The sequence below is a fragment of the Pseudochaenichthys georgianus genome, chromosome 15, assembly GCF_902827115.2.
Source record: "Pseudochaenichthys georgianus chromosome 15, fPseGeo1.2, whole genome shotgun sequence".
Lineage (NCBI taxonomy): Eukaryota > Metazoa > Chordata > Actinopteri > Perciformes > Channichthyidae > Pseudochaenichthys > Pseudochaenichthys georgianus.
In genome coordinates this window covers 5,421,517-5,435,269 of record NC_047517.1, presented here as the reverse complement: position 1 = coordinate 5,435,269, position 13,753 = coordinate 5,421,517, and the positions used below count along the sequence as shown (strand labels likewise).

The window sequence follows — 13,753 nt, the reverse complement described above, 5'->3', positions numbered from 1 at the left end:
AATATTTAATAAAAAATACTGTGAAATGCAACTTAATTTCCTTTATTTGAGCTTTAACCACATCCCAGACAAATATTCTTCAGGAGCGTTGTGAGAATGTAATCAGGGTGCTAAACTTATGTTTTAACCATAGGTTTTAACTTATTAATTCGTCATTGAAGAGAAATTGAGACAACATCTCACTCCTTACTATATTAAGAAAAATATATAGTTGAAAGAGAGATAAGAAAAACAATAGTATTAGCATGAGTTTATCCTATCTCTGATTCTCAGAAACTGCCTTATCTATGTGCAGTATCAGCTGCATTGTTAAATGAATACAGCTGCCATGTTATAAAGCTTTATTTAATGTCTTTCTCATATTGTATTTGGTATATTTCGTTATTTGTATTTTACGATATAAGTTAATATTATATTATTATGCTAGTTATGCAAATTGCCCAACTATGCAAGTTAGCATCCGGCAGTTCTAACATAAAACAATCAGAATCAGAATACCTTTATTCGTCCCACAGAGGAGAAATGTACCATTGTTACAGCAAAGAGACAAAGATAGCTTAATATCTCTCAAGAATCATGCATAAATATAATATTAAGGATGAAAAACTAGAAATTACACAATTTACAAAATATACACCAGTAGCATAGGCCCGGGGACGTGCACAGATATTTGGAGGGGCTATTGCTCTAAACTGGAAAAAGGGCCCCCCCCGATAAAAAACAACTTGTTTTTAATGTAAAAGAAACTAAACGATTATTACATCAACTAAATTGAACAGTAATTCACATCTCATAACAAAATAAGCTAATGACTACTTGCATTCGGTATCTTGATTTTAAAAATGAAAAACAGGGACATTTTAGTTTTGCGGTCCATATCTCATCAAAAATGTCTAATGTGTAACTATTAAAGACAAAATGGGACAATTCGTTCTAATGTAGTTGACCATTGTAACTGCTGTGCAGTCCAGACATTGGCTACTGATAAATAGGGCCTCTATAATTACCTTAAATAAACTCACTAAGTTTATTAAGTTTATTAAACCAGTTCAATACGCATTATTCTTATTCTTATCATAACTTAGTAACATAGATGGTCAAACTAAAGTGGTAGAGACATGGCAGAAATCCTACAATGAAGCGGGACATTGAACTGTTCACCCGTGAGAGGGCGATCAAGAAAAGAGAGCGAGCAACCCCGTTGAGGGAGTTTACAGATGAAAAGACACAGAAAGACAGAAGCTCAATAAGTAGGCTATATTTAGGTGTTTTTTTGTAAATAACCGACAGTATCAAGAGGGAGTAAAGCAGTGGCTATTTTTTTACAAGTAGAGGGTGGACCGAACATCCTTTAGGGGGGTCCGGGGGCATGCTCCCCGGGAAGATTTTTTTTTTAAATATTGAATTTAAAAGCATCAATCTGGTGCACTTTGAGAGCAACATTAACCCTACCTTAATAATACCTTAAAGGGGACATATCATGCTATATTTGAACAATATATTGTAGGGCCATACCTATATAAAGTATATAAATAGTCTTTTTTTCAAAATACCAAACAGATCCTGCATTTTAGCCATGCCTTATTTCGCTCTATTTGCTCTTTCCAGCCCTGTTTTTGCAGGGGGCTGATTCTGTGAGCTGCACCACGCCCTCTTGCAGGAGAGGGGATCGCGCTTTGAGATCAGCTACTGGGCTTCAGCGGGGAGAAGAGGGGGAGAAAAAGATATCTCTGTCCTTCGTGTTTTATTCTTATATGATTATATAGAGTCATTATTCATTTGTTTTAATGCTCAATAAATAACAAAGAAGACCTTTGACCGGCACTTTTCTAATTTTGTCCGTAAGATTTCAACTTTAACGGACATGTTGACCGGCGAAAAAAAAATCTAACTGAAACTCTGCCGCACGGTCCCCTCGTTCCTTGGAAGAGGCGGAGAGGTGGGTGTTTGTGATCTGCTGGTGGACTACCGGAGAGAATTACAGCGAGGGAGGGATTGCATTGAATTACAGCAGCGGGAGCAAGCGCTTGCCTCGAGGAGGGAGAAAAAGAGCCACAGCGGAGAATAAACAGAAGGGGACCATGGCAACCATGCGCGGGAAGTCTCTTCGCTGCTTTTGTGAAAGACTACAGCGCCACTTACAGGCCTGGCATATGTACTACATCGTCTCCAGCGCTTTCGAGCGGCAATGGCCGGCCGTGGCCCAACCCCACATTCCCCTGATAGGTGGAGAATTGACCACTAAGCGGAGCACCACTTCTGTGACGTAGAAAATAATTCAAATCTGGATCAGTCTGTATCAGATCCGTTGCAGCCCCGTTTTAAGAGATTTGGGTATGGAGGAAAAGAGAGAGGGTTGTGTTTTCTGACACTTGGTGAGTTCCCTGGAACACCGGGGACACATATTCATGTATAAAAGACGTACAAAAGTGCATTTTGCATGATAGGTCCCCTTTAAAGCGGACAAAAGGCACCGGAGAACACTTATTCATTTACACCCTTTAATGAAGCAAACTAATGCCTTAACTCACTCAAATACAGTCGTTTACTTATTTCGGTGAAACGAATGTGCGTAAAGTTTTAAAGGATGCGGATAGTCTCACCTTGATTCTGGCGCATTGCTTATCGTTTTATAGATCTATTCTCATCCACTATCTTTGTTTGTGACGTAAAGAGTGTAAAGTCACGTTTCTGACTGTTGACTGTCAGTTCTGTTGCTATGGTTCCGTTGTTATGTGTACTGAAACGAGAGCCGGTATAATTCCACGCGCGAAAACAAAATAAAAATTGGAATACGTTTTTTAGTGTCTTAAAAGTAGACTGAGGTATGAAGGGTTAACATTACATCTTAGAATAATTTGTAGTCATGTTCTGTATACATACTAACATATAAGGGTATTGACTTAGTGTGGTTTATCTTTTTGTCGCTGCTTTTAATTGAAACTGAGCTGTTGTGTTCATCAGTAAAGTGGAACTTCTGTGTGAACTATTCATATCTTAAACTGCACTGTAACTTTTTATTCATGTACTTTTTCTTTTATTATCTTTTACTGTTTTTAAATGCCTTTGTCTGAATGTCTTTTTTTGTAAAGCACCTTGAATTGCCTTGTGTTGAAAGGTGTTATATAAATAAACTTGCCTTGCCTTGGTTACTCCATGTTTACTAGCTATAAGATTAACGTTACAGTACATCACTCTTTTCACTTCTTACTCAGTCAGCCTGTAAAGGAAAGTAAAACTTTACTTACCTTCAAAACCTCTCTTAAAGAGCACCTTCAGGGAGAGCATTGCAGACCTGGCCCCGGTGATGGTACAAACCTCAACCTGTCGTCCAATAGACGGCTTCCCCCCCATCTATGTATATACTCGCATTTTAGACTCTGTTACTAACTGGATATCTGTAGACTTGGTATGTCTTAAATGTCCGGTTAGGATGTATTAGAACGAAATCTAAAATGAAAATTGTAAATAAGCAATCTGTATGTAAAAAACCACCTGTAATGTAAATTGTAAATAAGCCATCTGTATGTCAAATATGTCTTATATGTCTTAAATGATATGATGAATTGGAAATGGGGGACCCTGATGTAAACAAGACGAAAGTCTTTCTCTGGTCTGCATCCCCTTAACAATTGTATTTTTTGAGCTGTACTGTACTGTACCCAATATACAAGCTGTTAATAAACTTTTCAATCAATCAATCAATCAGCCAGAATGCAGATATCACCATTAGATTCACAAACCTGAAACATCATCCATTTCTTCACTGCTGGTGATGACATTAATAATAATAATAATAATAATAATAAGGCTAATGTCCCGCAGCGGCTGCCTCTCTGGTGGACTTCGGTACTGCACATTACTCCCGAGACATTTTCAAAAATAAATAAATCGTTTTTAAAAAAAAATGTTTAAGTGAAACATCCGGGGCTTGAGCCCAAGTAGCCACCCCCTAGCGCCGCCACTGGAGTAAAGTCCCCTGGTTTGTCCCTTATACCCTAACTGCCATGAGACAACTCAAAATCAAGTTTCCAAAAAAACGCACCGGCAGATGACAGCGCTTACGAAGTGTGTTTCCCCCAGCGAGACGCTACAATACTAATTGTCATGTTGATTCGGCCACAACAGAAAAAACAAAAACAAACTCTCGCTCTCTCCAGATAGTGGGGTAGATAACAGCAATGTTTCAGAAGAATCGTGCAAATGATGATACAAGCATCAAATTTGGCACACTTGTTCTCCAAGTGGTACTAATCAAATCTGCCTGATTGGCCAATTGAAAATCCAAGATGGCGGCCATTTTCCAAGATGGCCGCCAGATTAGCCGCCCGAAATCCGTAATAAATCGGCACATAAAGGGTTAATCAAATTTTAAAGGTCATAAATGGATGCGATAATTTAAGACCTTTAATTTGATACCTATTTTATGGGTCTACGACCACAGGAAATACTTTAACCCATTGGGAACCATTGTCGACTTTTGTCACCATGAGTATTAGTCTCTAGGGGATTGCAGAAAAATATATAACTAACAGTTCCACAGTTACTTGAATTTCACTGTAGCTACTCAACTGTAGTTACTTAAGTATATTATAGTATATTGAAACGAGGCGAAATTCGGTACTGCACCTTTAAGGCACCATTTTGCGCGACATGTGTGTTTTGAGTAGACACAAAATGCAGAGAGCACATGGTGGCAGCCAGTTCTATCAGCCACACATCGTTTTGGTTTAATCCGGAGTAGATATCTGTGACTGTGAGTACTTACAAACTGACTTGTGTGTGCCAAGTGATGTGTTTCAAAATTGTGGTTAATTGTGTGTTATTTCAATGTGTAAGCTAAGCTAAGCTAACTATGCTATCGGAAATTAGCTAATTCATTCAATTACTTTTTACACTATCATACAGGAAAGTGTCTATTATACACGTACAGGGTGGTAAAAGGATAAACCCTCGACCCTGAACGTCATACTGACCATGGACACAAGTGCTACTGTAAAATCGTGGAACACTGACTGGACCAAGTGTTGCCTATGTCAGGAGGTTAAGAAAGAAGATCTAAAGTCCCCCCAGGGCAATCCTGCCAGAAGAGGCGATGATGGATATATGAACTTGGCAACGAATATTCCTCTGTTTCACTCACTCAATGCACTACCAATCAAGCTAGACCCTGCAAGACTTGACGAAGGTGGTGGGATAAATGAAACCTTAAGACAAAAGAAGGCAAAATATCATGAGAGTTGTAGGCTTCTATTTAACAACACAAAGTTACACAGAGCTGAAAAAAGATCAACCCCTACAGGTACTAGTGATGAGGGCGGTAGAAGTAAGATCCCACGAAAGGTCCAAGAATCTAAAACACAAGAATGTTTCTTTTGCGAAAAAGGAGGGGAGCTTAGAGAAGCAATGACAATGCAAGTGAATAACAGAATAAACGAATGTGCAAAAACACTCAGTGATAGAAAACTCCTTGCCAAACTAAGTGTAGGAGATGTCATAGCACAAGAACTGAAATATCACCCTGCTTGTTTGGTGGCATTGTATAACCGAGAACGAGCCTACCTAAAGGTGCAGGAGCAAGAGAAAGCACAGGAGCACTGGAAGGAAGCATATCCAATTGCTTTCTCCGAACTAGTCACCTACATTAGTGAGATGAAAAATGCCAGTGATAGTAGTGATCCACTCATATTGAAGCTTGCTAATTTGACCATGCTTTACAAGCAAAGGCTGGAGCAGCTTGGTGTTGAATCGCCTGATGTTCATCCTACTCGACTCAAGGACCAGCTGCTTTTTCACATTCCCAAGCTGCAAGCTCATCACCAAGGACGAGATGTTATGCTGGCTTTTGAAAATGATGTAGGCTCTATCCTCTCACAAGCATCCAAGTACGGTGAAGCGATCCACCTAGCAAAAGCTGCTGGGATAATAAGACGAGATATGCTACATCAAAAGTCAAATTTCAGCAGCACCTTTAACGACACAGACCTAGAACAGGCTGTACCACCATCACTGCTGCAATTTGTATGTATGATCGAACATGGTGCTGACATCAAGTCCCAACTCCAGCATGGAGCATCGAAATCTGACCTTTCTATATCGCAACTCCTACAGTACAACTGCTTTGCGAAATATAAGGAAGGAACGGATGTCCACAGGCATTCCAAGGACCGTGAGCCACCTTTTGCAGTCTACATGGGCCTGTATGTGTTTGCCAAGACGAGGAAGAGACAAATCATTGAAATGCTCCATGAGAATGGGCTCAGCATATCATACGACAGAGTCCTAGAAATCTCAGCACAGTTAGGAGAAGCAGTTGTTGCACAGTATGTGCAAGATGGAGTAATCTGTCCCCCAGTCTTGAGAAAGCAGTTGTTCACAACTGCAGCAGTGGACAACATAGATCATAATCCGACTGCGACCACAGCTCAAACATCATTCCATGGTACAAGTGTGTCCATTTTCCAACATCCAAGCACTGAAAATGCTGGCGATGAACGTGAGCCGCTCAAACTAGAGTCAGAAATGAAGGTTAAGAAAGTACCAAAGCTTCCAGAAGCATACACCAATATTCGACCAGCATACATCACGAAAAAACCCAATCCTCCTCCAGTAGCAAACCAATCTTTACCAGCACCCGAGTCGATCTGGTTACACTTGAAGGAAGAATATTCTTGGTTGGAGGAAGTCTTCCTCACTGAGGATGTGGCTGATGCAGTAAGCATCACATGGTCAGCCCACCATGCAACGCAGAAAAGGAGCCATCCATTTGAAGTGAGTATTTCAGCGATGATGCCTCTGTGGCGAGATCAGGCTCACTCTGTTGCAACGATCAAGCATGCCATGGCGAAGGTCCGTGATACAGTGGCTTTTCTGAACCCAGGGCAGACACCTGTCATTGCTGCTGATCAACCGTTATATGCTCTGGCAAAACAAATACAATGGAAGTGGCCCGAATATGGAGAGGACAAGTTTGTGATCATGTTTGGTGGACTTCATATAGAAATGGCTGCACTGAGATCGATAGGAACATTACTACGGGAGAGTGGCTGGACCAGTGCCATTGTGGAAGCAGAGGTGGCCTCATCTGGTACAGCAGAGTCTTACCTGTCTGCATCCAGTGTCACCAGGACAAGACAAGCACACCAGATCACTGCATGCAGCTTGTACAAACTGATGAAGAAGGCATACCATGATTACCGCTCTGAAGAGTCTTGCATATCAGATATAACCTTTGAGGATTGGTGTGAACAACGGAGGAAAGAGAGTCCGCAGTTCCAGTTATGGAGTCTGGTGCTGAACATGGAGCTCACCATATTCACCCTGATCCGCTCATTCAGAGAAGGAGACTTCAACTTGTACCGTGAAGCACTTTCAGAACTGGTGCCTTACTTCTTTGCAAATAACAATGTCAACTATGCGCGGTGGATCCCAATTCACCTCCGAGATATGATGTCACTTGAGCAACAACATCCAGATGTGGCCAGAGAGTTTCACAAAGGGAACTTTGCCATCCACAAGTCAAGAAGAGAATACTTTGGCCTGGCGATCGACCAAGCACACGAGCAAAATAATGCAGTGATCAAAGGTGACGGAGGAGCAATTGGGTTGACAGAAGACGCGTCAGCACTTCGTAGGTGGATGGTCGCTGGACCCGAAGTTAGTCGTCTAGTAGCTGGATACGAGGTCATGTCTGGTATGAAAGATGCCACATATAGCAGCAGACACCACGAGCAGACAAGGAGTGCCCAGAAATCTTTCTTTGCAAAGGTGAAATCACTCTCTGCAGTGATGCAGGAGATGGGCAACCCATTCCAAGAAGAATCAGCCGACCTGCTGGTGCTAGACACGAAGAACATTGCAGACCCAACTCGAGCTGAAATGGTAGCAACAACATCACCGACGGGGCAAAGAGCAGTTCCAATCATTCATGGAGGGGCTAGAGGATGAAGGTGAAAGTGCTTTTTATAATCCGATCAAGAAAAACCTTGCTTCTTTCTTCAAACAAGAGCAGGCTAAGGACATTTCTAAGGAGAAAGTCCTGAAAGACGACTGTCAGTTATTCTCGCGACTGTTCATCTCGTGCCAGAACAGGCAGTGTAACTTGCAAGAATTCTTCAAGCACGAAAATCAGTCGCACCCTGCATCTCTCAGTGATAGCGGCAAGCCTTCATACGTGTCAGAAGTCACAGCTGGTTGAAATTCTTGAAGCGCAAGTGAACCTCCCAGACACAGAACCAATGGAGATGCAATCATCATTGATGGCTCAGCACTTATCAATGCCTTACCTCCACGTACTTCAAAGACATTTGATGACTATGCTAAAGAAGACATAATCCCAAAGGTTGAATCCTATGTTGCCAGGTACAAGCGGGTGGACGTAGTCTTTGATGTGTACAAGAAGTCAAGTCTGAAATCCGAGACAAGGTCAAAAGAGAGGGCAAGGAATCAGAAGAACGAGTGACAGGGACGAGTAAGGACACCAGGTAACTGGCAAAGCTTCCTTCGTGACGCCAGCAACAAGACTGAGCTGTTTCACTTCCTTGCGGAAAAGATGTGTGAAGCAGAGACGACAAGCACAGTAATTGTCACAAAAGGAGAAGAAGCCATTAGCAACACAGGGAAGTTGCTGGATGCTGTGTCCCCATGTTCTCATGAAGAAGCTGACAGTCGAATATTTGTGCACGCCAGGGATGCAACGACTGATGGGAGCAAGTCTATTATCATTAAGGCTAATGACACGGACGTGCTAGTCATAGCAATATCTGTACTGCCATCCTTACAGGAACTAGGTCTTGAGAAAATGTGGATTGCCTTTGGCCAAGAGCCAAGATGCGATGGATTCCAGTCCATGAGGTAGTTTCTGCAATAGGGCTTGAGAAAGCTAGAGGGATCCCATACTTTCATGCGTTCACTGGATGTGATGTCGTGTCTGCCTTCCGTGGGAAAGGGAAGAAATCTGCATGGCAGACTTGGAACGTATTCGATGATGTTTCTGAAACATTCACTAATCTCAGCCAGCATCCAACATTGATTTGTGATCTTGACCTGCAGAAGCTGGAGAGATTCGTTGTCCTCATGTACGACAGATCAAGCGCAACCACTGGTGTGGATGAAGCAAGACGAGATCTCTTTGCCCGCAAGCAGAGGCCGTACAACTCAATTCCACCAACACAGGCAGCGCTCAGAGAACATGCAAAGCGTGCGGCTTATCAGGCTGGGATCATCTGGGGCCAGGCAACCATCTCCAATCCAGACACGAGCAGTCCCGCTGAATGGGGATGGACACAGAAAGGAGAGACATGGCAGATATGTTGGACAACACTACCCCCTATTGCAGCGAGCTGTCGGGAACTGACGAAGTGTTCCTGTAAGAAAGGTTGCACAGGAAGATGCAAATGCTTTCAGTCAGAGCTCCCCTGCACATCACTCTGCAGCTGCATATGTGAACAGTAGCAGCTGGAGGACCAGTGGCATGGTATAAATAACCTTTGAACATTTGCTAGCCGGGGTAAAGCTGACGTAATAAAAAACAGGCAATCTGGTGGCCATCTTGAAAAATGTGTCAGTGTGCTTTATTAAAACCCTTTGAGACCCAAAGTGCAAATAGTACTCATGGTGACAAAAGTCGACAATGGTTCCCAATGGGTTAAAGTATTTCCTGTGGTCGTAGACCCATAAATTAGGTATCAAATTAAAGGTCTTAAATTATCGCATCCATTTATGACCTTTAAAATTTGATTAACCCTTTCTGTGCCGAATTATTACGGTTTTCGGGCGGCTAATCTGCGGCCATCTTGGAAAATGGCCCGCCATCTTGGATTTTCAATTGGCCAATCAGGCAGATTTGATTAGTACCACTTGGAGAACAAGTGTGCCAAATGTGATGCTTGTATCATCATTTGCACGATTTTTCTGCAATCCCCTAGACTAAGAGGGGCAGGTCAGCCAAAAATGCCAGGGCAACATTAGCCCGTACGTGCACGACGCACGTCCCTGAGTAGGCCTACCCGTACAGTTTAGCGATATAGCAGCCAGCCAGGTGAAAGTATAACATGTGGTAGTATAAATTGCACAGCTATTTACAATAATAGTAAATACTGCACATAGCCTAAGTAGTATTGCACAGCAGGAGTGTTATAGTATTTGTTGTTATGTGTGTGGGGGTCAAGGGCCCACTGTGGTTGTCTGACCGCTGCAGGAAGGAAGGACCTTCGGTATCTCCGCTTTGGGGTACTCAAAAATGTCTGGGTTCACAACAGGACTATTATGTTGCATTGTTGGAGGAGCCTGGGAAGATTTTCATTGTTATAACTACACTGTAGCTACTGTGAATGTAACTGTTTCATTCTTGCCTCTCATATTACAAGAATGGACGGTTGAAGCACTTTTAGCTGCTTACACTTTATTAAACTTTTACATAGAACGTAGCATAACATTTACACCCTGGCTTCATCCGCATGCCTGCTCCGGTGTGTGTTCCCCTCAACAGGGTCCTTGTGGAAACATATAACAACTATTGTAACAGTAACAATATAGCCTTTGCATATTTAGGGATTATTAAGAGTCTATACTTACTATTATCATCCATTAACAACAACACATTTATTTTATTTGTGTATTAAAATTACGTATTTTCCAGACAGACTTTATTCTGATAAGTCAAACCGGAAGTGGTCATTCTTCTACTTCCTGACAGAGGAGCAGTAGCAGCAGCAGTGGAGCCTCTCTGTAAACACTGAGATGTCGGAGTCTCCGGACGCCCGCAGCCTCCTCTCGGCCTCCTCACAGCTCAACCTGATGGAGATAGACGCGGTGAGACACTTTATACTTCTGTACAAACTACTGTAATGTTATGGCGAGGGAGGAATGGAGGGAGAAGGACCAGCCGCAGCAGTGTTGTTGTCCCGTCACAGAGACACCATGGCGGGCTTTGGTCTGACCTGTGGGTCCTACACCATCATCTCCTCTCTGGCTAGAGAAAAACACGTTTGTGTTAATAACAAAATGACCCTAGCTCGTGACAGGTATAACTGAAGCCCAGCTACGCACGCGGGATTCTCCTTTAGATAGCCTTTGTGAGGAAAGCTCCTGGAATTGTATAGTAGGACATTTCTTTGTCACATTAAATTAACATAACCAAAATGATCTACCATGTATTCAGTTGAAACCACTAATGTTGTTTCTTTAAGGTTGAGTTTGTGTTCTGTATAAACACATTTCTTACCAGATATATCAATAATACTGCCTACGTGATCATTTAGCGTTATTGTTTACTATGCAGCTCCCTCTTATGTCGAACATGTATTAATACAATACATATTGACACTAGCTGTGCTAAATAAAGTACATTAAAAAAAATCTTCTCATGACGTATTTTTCACAATTCTGTGCAGGTTTAATGGTTTAAATCTTTGCTGTCCGTGCTGCGTTCATGCCCAGTCACTTCCCGTTGTGTTTTACACGCCCAACAAACAGGAACAGACCGATTGAACACTTGTTATTTGGTAGACATTACAAGATTATGATATGGTATACATGGAATATGATTCATAGCATATGGTAATTGCTGATGTATGTACATGCTCTCTGAAAATAAGGTCCGCAGCCTGAGTTAACCTAAAAGACGCCCGACTGACCAGGGCAGTATTTCCCAGAAGCCTCTGCTCTGATTCTCATGAATGAGCTTAATTGTCTTGCTTTGTCTAAAGTAGATGAATTTGATAGATATACAGTATTTGGGTTAGTTTATAAACTGAAAAAGCGTCATACTTGTCAACCATATTGTATCTTTGCATCAAAGGCCAGCATATCATTGTTTCCATTTGTCTTGGTTAAGGTTTAGGTTACTTTATTTATATAGCACATTTTCAGAAGGTAATTCAAAGTGGCCCATGGTGGTGGTGGGCAGGCGTATGTTATGGATGACAAACAGGCCACTCGATTCACAACATTACCCTAACCCTACCCCTCACACCAGATACTGACTGGTTTTCAGACCCCCCCCAATAAAGCAAAAATGCACATTTCAGAGTGGCCTTTTATTGTGGCCAGCCTAAGGCACACCTGTGCAATAATCATGCTGTCTAATCAGCATCTTGATATGCCACACCTGTGAGGTGGGATGGATTATCTCGGCAAAGGAGAAGTGCTCACTATCACAGATGTTTTCAGATTTGTGAACAATATTTGAGAGAAATGTTTTAGATCTTTGAGTTCATCTCATGAAAAATGGGAGCAAAAACAAAAGTGTTGCGTTTATATTTTTGTTCAGTGTATATATACATATATAAAACATTTTTTTAAACACCTTGAAGTTTTTTAAACACCTTGAAGTTCTCCAAGACAATGCTAGGGGAAACACTGGATGTGTAAAATGGTGGGACCTGCATAAGGCTTAATGCAGCTGGTCAGGAGACTCTCCCTGTCTCTGTTGGTGTGAGGAACCTGAAGTGGCCGACTCTCTCCACCTTAGTCCCGTAGATGGAGCCACCTTCTTCTCTGTGTCGTTTCCTCTATTCACTTTTTTAGTTTAGCTGACACTAACATGGAGGTGGTTGTGGCACAAAGATGGCAATGCTCTGACCACTCTGTCTTGTTGCTGTCTTTGATCAGTTGGATGCCGGTGCTGTCATCAGGAAAGTTGATGATCATGTTGGAGTGGTGGGTAGTGCAATGGTGGGTGAACAGCGATTACAGGAAGGGCTTGGAGGGGTTCCGTTGTGAAGGGTCAGTGGTCTGCCCGGGGTCTGCCCGTCATGAAGTTCAGGATCCAGTCACATGGGAGGTTGACTCAAGGGCTCTGAGCTTTATGATGAGATTTTGTCCGACAGCTCAAAGCTAATACTGCCAGTTCGATGGACACAGGTAATTTAAATATAAACAACGACAGCACAAAGTATACAATTTATAATCCTTTCTTGTAAAACTTCTGTTCTCAGATCGATGATAAAGAGTTTGACATTCCCCAAGTTGACACACCTCCCACCCTGGAGAGCATCCTTAATGAGGTGAGTTCATGACACACTGTGACTGTGAACACTACATCACATCCAATCCTGACAGGACTGCTCTGAATGAACAAGAGAAAGTGGGGAGTGGGATATAGACTTGAAAGCTGTTCAGCCGTTATGATGTGTTCATATTATATTCATCACATTGGATGAGATTAATTTTGAAATAAAAAAACAGAAGGTAAATTCAAGCTATATTTTCTATTAAATATAACATGTTTGCCTCCTTTGATTTCAGTCCAAATCTGTGAGTGGGAAAAAGTGATAACAACTGCTTAGCTGCTTTTTGCAGTTCTTAAAAAACAACCAGGATTAAACTTGAACGAGACTCAGAAAGAAGAGACAAAGAGACTGAACTTGTTTCTGAGAATATAATATTGGCAGCATATTAAACCTCAATTTAGGAATGACTACACTGTACAAAACAGTAGGGGGGAATTTCCCTCAACAGGATTAAAGGTATATTAGTATTGGGAAAGTAGCTTATCAGCGTCATATCAGTATGTAGTGTCTCTACTGGGACATGTCTCCATGCTTTAATGTTCAAAAAGCTCTTTATTTCTCATACTGCCTGTGCTGCAGCACCTCTTTTCACCCTTTGTCTGAAACCAGAGCCCACTCTGCTCTGATTGGTTAGCTGGGAGTGTGTGGGAGAGGAACACAGGTATTGTTAGCCTCTGCAGACCATTTACATACTCAAAAACCTATATAACACACTAAAGGGAAAGGGAAACCCCCCCAAA

General features: G+C 42.0%; 1 protein-coding gene across 1 annotated transcript in view; it reads left to right on the top strand.

Moving 5' to 3' along the window:
* Window positions 1-10,699: 10,699 nt before the first annotated feature.
* vps8 (VPS8 subunit of CORVET complex) overlaps window positions 10,700-13,753 on the top strand; it is a 111,329-nt gene continuing 108,275 nt past the window's right edge. Inside the window, 2 exon segments of the mRNA XM_034101307.2 lie at window positions 10,700-10,812; window positions 12,939-13,007. Coding sequence (XP_033957198.1) covers window positions 10,741-10,812; window positions 12,939-13,007 — 141 coding nt within the window. The 5' untranslated portion in view covers window positions 10,700-10,740.